Below are 7,887 nucleotides of genomic sequence, written 5' to 3'. Positions count from 1 at the left end.
CTTCTAACTTGTTGCTCAGCTTGGTGTAACTTTCATTCCCATGGTTATTCATGGCTCAATGGACCAATGTAGCTCCAGCCATTACCTCCTCATTTGGTGCAGCAGGAAGAACATGGGGACAGCTTCCTGGGAGCTTCCATGCCTCCTTCTATTTCATTTCATTGTCCAGAACTTAATCATGTAGCTACTCCTAGCTGCAAGAGCGTCTGAAAGTGTAATCTTTATTCTAAGTGGACATATGCCCAGCTAAAGAAGAAGGGGAGATGGAGATTGGAATCCTAAACCAGGAATCTCTGCCAGAGCTGGCTTTTCATGTGGAATTCCCAAGCTTGAACACTGTAACAGCCAAACAAAGCAGACTGGTGGTCTGGCTTCAACAGAGGAGCTGCTAGTGCTGTGCGCCCAGCTTAGAGGGGCAAGTGTGGGTGGGATACACTTCTGTGGCACGTGGGACAGCCTGCAGGGGGTCAGTGAGGGTCATAAACAGATGAAAGTCAGCAGGGCCTAGACAGAGAGTACAAAAAAGGAGGGTCTTTGGGTAGCCTGGGTGGTGGGGCGGGGCGTGGGGAAAGGGTGGGGGGGTACACCCTTAACCAGCACATCAAAGAATTTGCGCTGGCAGTAACTTGAGAGGTCCTTACATTTAGGCCTCAGCAGTTACTCCATGGTGTGCAATTTCCATCTTCTCTGAACTGTGAAGTCCTTCTCTGAGTCCTGACCTCTCATACCACGTCAGGGTCACCCTCTTTGGAGGTATAAGTGAGCCTGGGCCAGACCCAATGTCCCTGAGAGTTCACCAACCCTCTCCAATCACCCAAATTACCTTCTTTGACTTGAGCTCAGTCCAGTCTTGGACTCCCTGACAATTCCTCTCTAACCAGTCTTGTCTCCTGGCTCATCAGACTTTCTTGTCATGGGTGGCACATGTGATGGGGGGAAGGGTGGAGTTTGTAGGCAGCCTCCCCCACTTGAGCCCTGCACTACCGCTTACTAGTTGAGTGGGCTAGAAATACTTCTTTAAGTGTAAATTGGGGCTAATAATATTCTTCTTACTTTTGAGGTTTTTTTTTTTTTTGAAGAACCTAAATGTAAGGTTCTAGTAAAAATTCTCTGTAATTGCCCATATATGTTTGAAATTAATGACTTTATTGACACAAACTTTGCAATGAAAAGTGTTATCCTAATAGCGCAGTAAAAATCAGTTTCTGTCTCATACACACATAAAATAGTTGCCAAATGAATTTTTACTAAGATACTTTAACTTCCGGTCACGGTCTTGGTGAAATACAGATTGTTCCAGGGAGGTCTAGATCACATTCCCTGCATTTCCTTCTCCCCTAGAAGTGAGAATGTGTTTCTATATGAAACAAAGACACCTTCTCAAGGTGATAAATTTCAAACAACATGCAGTAGTGCACTGGTGCAGAAACAAAGCTTGAGAGAGAAGCCAGGCTCAGCCTGTGATGGGTGGCACAGTACCTGGTGAAGGAACACCTCCCGCAGAAACACAACACACATGCCCTGGGAGGAAGAGCCCTTGAACTTGCAGGATCATCGCCAACCTGTGGCAGTTGGGGGCTCCTGCTGAGTAATTGCCAGTGGGGGCATATGAGTCACAGGTTTTGCTTTTATTTTATTGTTAAAATTTTTTTTTCTTAGAACATAAAGTTCCCTAAAAGCCCTTTTTCAAGGAATCACAGAATGATAAAGCTTTAGGAAAATTGTAGTTTTGTGTATGGTAAAGGCTGGTACAGTGATTAAGAGAACACCCAGTTTAAGACACAAACCTACCCTGTCTATAAAAGTGAGAGGCTGTTGCAGATTAATTCGCAACACACATTATACCTTAGGGTCTAAGTCAATCTCTTAGTTTTGAAGTCACTGTTGGATTCAGGATAGACAGTCATGACTAACTAGACTAAATCCTTCAACGTCTGCATAGCACCTGGCACAGGAAGGGCATTTAATGTTTAATAAATATGCAATCTACCAATGGAAGGAAGGAAGAAAAGAAGGAAGGAAGAGAGGGAGGAAAGGAAGGGGAGGGAAGGGAAGGAAAGATGACACCATCCACTTGTGTTTGAGGAGTAACAGAGTGAGCAGATAAGGAGGCTGAGTATCTGACTTTCAACCTGCATGACAGTTCTCTGAACTATGTTATATAAACACACACCATCAGGATGCCTATTTCTGCTAAACATGGAGTTTATTGGTATAATTTGGTACAACTTTAGTTCTACCTTTCCCAGTCTCAGCCAGGTTAACAGTCCTTTAAAAATCATGCTGTATTACTTTGGAGGAAAATACTTCCAGCTGAGCATGTTTAAAGAAATGCTAGAAAACTGTTCCTATCAAAACATCATTTTGCTGTGTGCGCAACCTGACTTCTAATGCAGTGCACATCCATCTCTTGTCAATGTGAACACACATCAGCCAGGGGTTGTCTTTAAAGTGATTCCTTTGCAGATGCCAAAATGACATAGTCCCAGAACTGTGCATAGAGAGGCCAAAGAGAAGCCGTGTATGCTGCCACGTGTCCCTGAATTATCTCCCTCTCACAAGCAGTGTCCAGTCTCTGATGAACAACTGCAAATGACCTGGATGAAGAGGGAGAACACTCAAGAAGGAACAGGAAAGCTATGAAAAACTGCAATGTTTGGTGGTTCCCTGAAGGGTGTCTTGTGTGTGATGCATTGGCTGCAAGGAGGGTGACATTATGCGCTGAAGGCCAACATGGACACCCGCACAGGAGGACTTCTGTCATACCAAGACAGGAATCTTCCTGTTTCTTGATTTCTCAAATATCTGGGTTTAGAGTTGGGTGGGAAGCCAGCATTTAAGTGCACATGGTAAGGTCTGTGATGGTAGTATTTAAAAAGAAGGAAAGAATAGGCTCGCTGAAGACAGAACACACTCCAGTGGCCAGGTGAGCTTAGCACTGGGGTGTGAATCTTCCACCCCCTCCTCCTACTTTTCTCCATTTATACACTGACCTGTAGTTTAGCTCACCACTTTCACACCAGACCCAATTATAGGAGTGGCAATGGGGCAAACTGAACTGCACATGTGCAGCGTATTAACATATGCAAGCAGTGTGCTGATACATTTAAGTGACAAGAAGGAGGCTCAGAAGGTCCCAATGCCTCAGGCAGCTGTTTGCTCCTGGGTAAAACAGTCTCTTGAAGGGGCAGCCACATCTTCAAGGTTCCTTGACGGGATCCAGTGCCATGAAGGGCACCAAAGGAGTCCTTCTGTCCTTCTGTCCTGACACTGTGCTAGTTGACACAGTTCTTTGTAATTCTTTGACTTCTGTCCATCTGCCGGATGCTGTCTGTAACATTTATGGTGACTTCTTTTGCGGGCATTCTCTTAGCCTGTTGAAAAGTTTAAAACAGTGAGCTGAGTTGCTAGAAAATATTCAGAGTTTTTTTTGCATTTGCCTTTATCTCCTGAGATTGTTTTTTACACAAACACACACACACACACACACACACACACACACACACAGGCCAGAAGAATGACCCACAAAAACTCATGTACATACACTCCATATAAGAGGTTGCCCTGTTGAATCTGTAATACTGACCTGGTACAGAACTTGGCCTAGGGTATGCTCAGTACTAAAACATTATCAAATGAATGAATGAATGAGCTAAGGTCTACCAAAGGATAATGTGAAAGGTTTCATGGTGAAGGGTTTGAGCTTTGGAGTCAGACAGACTTCAGTTCAAATACTGGTTATATCATTTCACTATGGGCAAGTATTTTCTAACTTTCTAACCAACCCTCATTTGTAAAATGGGGAATAATAACATCTTCCTCATAAGGCTACTGTAAGGATTAAAAAGGTCATGTATGGAGGGTACTTAGCCTGTCACTAAATAAAAATGATGCTTGTCACTAAATAAAAATGAAAAAATTAAAAAGTAGAATATATTATCCACTTCTAGGTGAAGATAAGCCAATGATGAAGGTTCAGACTTAATATTAAATATTAAAGCATCAAGTGAACTGTAGGTTCTTCAATTATATGTGCCCGGCTCCCCAACCCCGACTCCCCCCAAAGAGAAGACAGCTTTAGTGAGGGGCAACCTTGTGCCCATTCCACTCAATGCCTGTGTGCTGGGAGTGAGCAAGAGCAGAGCTTGTGAAGCATCTCCACCAGTGGATGGACCCAGATAAGTGCTGCCTAGCCCCTATTCCATCTGCAGAGAGAGCAGTCAGCAAACAGCCTCCAGCTGTCCCTTTGGGGCAGCCTGAGCTGCAGAGAGCCACTCACCCAGGGCCAGTCCTTCCTGACTAGTGGCCCAAGGTAGAGGTAAATGGAGGGGCATAAAGGCCTGGCCATTAGACCAAACAGGTCAGCTCTGACAAGCACTTCCAGTGCACCCCATGAAGTGGGGGTAGCAGAGGCTGTGTCAGCCTGCTTTGTGACTCGACTTCCCCTCAGCCCACTCTTGTTTCCATGACCTTCCACAGGTGCTGAGTCCAAGGGCACTTTCCAATAAACATCCTGCCTGATGACACCTCACAGTCAGCTTCCTGGAAACACAGTGGCCTCAGACCCTGTGGAGCACCCCCCAACGCATGAGCGTCTCCCTGGGCCAGGTGATCAGAGATGCTATTTTCTTTTTCTTTTCTATTTTTTTTTTTTTTGGTTTTTTGAGTCGAAGTCTCACTCTGTCGCTCAGACTGGAGTGCAGTGGTTGCTCCCGGCCACCGCAGCCTCGACCTGCTGGGCTCCGGCGATCCTTCCGCCTCAGCCTTCCAAGCAGCCGGAACCACAGGTGCGCGCTACCACGCCTGGCTGATTTTTTTATTTGTTGTAGAGATGAGGTCTCGTCAAGTTGCCCAGGCAGGTCTCGAACCCGCGGGCTCAGGCAATCGACTCACCTCAGCCTCCCAAAGTGTGGGATTACAGGCTGAGCCACTGAACCCGGCTGACATGCTATTTTCATACCATGCGGCCCCTGAAAACAAGCCAACGACTTCATCTCCAGTGCATCCAAAGAAACAGTAGACTGTTGTGCCATTGGAGAGAAATAATTAGTTCTGTTGTATTTATTAACTCATGATATGTGAGTCTCTAACATGTCACATAAATCCTGTGTGTGTAGCTGCTGGTGGCACCCCCTCATATCTCCTTGACTCTGGGTAGGCATCCCTCCTCAGTGGCTGGCAGTGTTGGTTGCAAAGTGCTCACAGCAGCACTTTTTTTTTTTGAGTGAGAGTCTCACTCTGTCACCCAGGCTGGAGTGCAATGGCACACTCATAGCCACCACAGCCTCGACCTGCTGGACCCAGGCGATCCTTCCACTTCAGCCTTCCAAGTAGCCAGAACTACAGGTATGTGCTACCACACCCGGTTAATTTTTTATTTATTGTGGAGACGAAGTCTCACCAAGCTGCCTGGGGCTGGTCTCAAACCAGTGGGCTCAGGCAATCCACTCGCCTTAGCCTCCCAAAGTGCTGGGATTACAGGCTGAGCCACCAAGCCCAGCCTCTTTTTTTTTTTTTTTTTTTTTTAACAAAGTGAGGTCTCACTCTGTCACCCAGGCTGAAGAGCGATAGCATGATCACGGCTCACTGCAGCCTCAAACTCCTGGGCTCAAATGATTCTCTCACCTCAGCCTCCCAAGTAACTGGGACTTCAGGCATGCACCACCACACCCAGCTAATTTTTTATTTTTATTTTTGTAGAGACAAGGTCTCACTATGTTGCCCAGACTGGTCTTCACTTCCCAAAGTGCTGGGATTACAGGCGTGAGCCACTGTACCTGGCCAGCATCCTTCTTTTGAGAATTGTAGCTCTCTGATTGCAGCCACCTCCCCTAGGATTGCCAAAAAGGTTATGACCTCAAGCCTGGAGAGGCCCGTGGCCCATGCCTGTTTGCTGGGTCACAAAAGGCTAGCTCTTTTGCTTCTGGGGGTACAAACCCATGATGCCATGTGTGCTCCAGGGCTCCTTGTGGGATCAGGCTGCAGCTAGACTGCAGCTGTTCAGCTGAGTTCACATATCAGGTGAACTTGATCCTCTGCCCTGCCCTGCCCTGCCTCCTCCAACACTGTGCAGGTTTCACACCTGCGAGTACTTTTCCCATTACTTACACGAGAAGTCTCCCTTCAGGCTCTGCTTCTAGAAAACCCAGCTTAAGGTCATACTTTATGGGTGATTTGAGGAATGTTCAAGAATAATTTCGACTCTATGTAGCTTGAGTCTTATCTCTTGATTTCATGAGATCAAATTTCATTGTTATCTTCTTGGCGTTCCCAGCCTCTAGCACAGTTCTGAGACATTGTAGCCTCTCCACTCAACTTTGGTTGAACGAATGAATGAATGAATGAATCAGCCCATTGCATTTGTCATGGTACTTTAACAACTAGTGGCAATACTGTTTATGAGTCAGGCTTACACTCAGGTCTTCTGAGCCTGAACTGGCACCAGGGCTAGCAAGACTTTTATGTGTTTATTTTTCCCCCAAGGCAGAGAACTCACAACCTTCAAACTAAACATGTGTGGTTCTCTATCTGCAACTCCTCCTGGCCTTTAAAGCATTCTTCCTAAGAGTAGTTACATCATCATCTTGTTTCACAGTGGACTACCTCATGCCTGCTAACCACTACACACACACACACACACACACTCACTCACACACACACACAGCACTGTTAAGGGAAAAAAGGCAATGATATGGTTTCCCAAAGAAAACTGTGGTGATTCCGAGGCCAGATCCATCTGCCTTCCATTTGGGGTGTTATTACATAAAAGGTTTGAGGACCAGGGCATGGAGTGGAGACACAGAGGCCTTCTTTGAAATAAGCCAATTGACAGCAGCATTCCCCTCAAAGTGGTGGGAAGTAAAAGGGCTTTCCAGAATGAAAATGCACACTTTCCAAACTGCAGAAATGCTTTTCCTTAGAAAAGGTTGTTGGTGAGATTTCAGAAAAGGTTATTAAGGATGATATGCAAAAAGTGCTCTGTTCTCTATTTCAGTCTGCAGTTCTAAGCTTAAAAATCCAAGCAAAAATTCAGTAGTTGGGTTTCCAAGCCTATATAAGAGTCAAAGATTACAAGATCGTCACTTCTGGGGTAGCTACAGAATATTTATGGTTATAATTCCAATTACAGTGGGGTAATATCTTTTCTCTCTTTCTTCCCTTCCTCCCTCCCTCCCCCCACCACCTCTCTCTCTCTTTCTTTCAAGTTGGAGTCTCATTCCATCGCCCAGGCAGGAGTAGTGGCACAATCACAGCTCACTACAGCCTTGACCTCCTGACCTTAGGCAATCCTTCCATCTCAGCCTCCCAAGTAGCTGGGACTACAAATGCATGCCACCATGCCTGGCTAATTTTTTAAACAATTTTTTTATAGAGATGAAGTCTCACTATGCTGGTGAGGCTGATCTCAAACTCCTGGGCTCAAGCAATCCTCCCACCTCTGCCTTCCAAAATGCTGGGATTATAGGCATGAGCCACCATACCCAGGCAGATTTCTTAAATCTGTATATCACAAGCCTACACAATGGAATTGTTTACAGTACAAGCCTTATAAATCCAGATAGACCTGGATTTAGAGCAAGTCTTTGCCACCAGTTAGCTGGAACAAGACGTTGACTTAACCTTTGAGTCTCAGTTCCATCGCCTGAAAAGTGGGGCAATAATGACTGCTTTTTAGGTTTTTGTGTTTTTTTTGAGTTGGAGTCTCACTCTGTTGCCCAAACTGGGGTGCAGTGGCCACTCCTGGCCACTGCAGCCTTGACTTGCTGGGATCCGGCGATCTTTCCGCCTCAGCCCCCCATGTAGCTGGAATTATAGGCGCGCGCTACCATGCCCGGCTAATTTTTTGATTTATTATAGAGATGAGGTCTCGCCAAGTGCCCAGGTGGG

At 45.9% G+C, this 7,887-nt stretch overlaps 1 protein-coding gene across 1 annotated transcript in view; it reads right to left on the bottom strand.

Annotated features, from left to right (window-relative positions):
* Positions 1–2,665: 2,665 nt before the first annotated feature.
* The window catches only part of BAALC (BAALC, MAP3K1 and KLF4 binding), a 125,151-nt gene continuing 119,929 nt past the window's right edge, over positions 2,666–7,887 (bottom strand). Inside the window, exon 6 of the mRNA XM_021709904.1 lies at positions 2,666–3,374. Within this exon, the coding sequence (XP_021565579.1) occupies positions 3,276–3,374 (99 nt within the window). The 3' untranslated portion in view covers positions 2,666–3,275. The remainder of the gene's footprint in view (positions 3,375–7,887) is intronic.

Source organism: Carlito syrichta, unplaced genomic scaffold (genome assembly GCF_000164805.1).
Source record: "Carlito syrichta isolate Samal-C Ts95f unplaced genomic scaffold, Tarsius_syrichta-2.0.1 Scaffold287640, whole genome shotgun sequence".
NCBI classification, from domain to species: Eukaryota; Metazoa; Chordata; class Mammalia; order Primates; family Tarsiidae; genus Carlito; species Carlito syrichta.
This window is presented reverse-complemented; position numbering and strand designations above follow the sequence as displayed.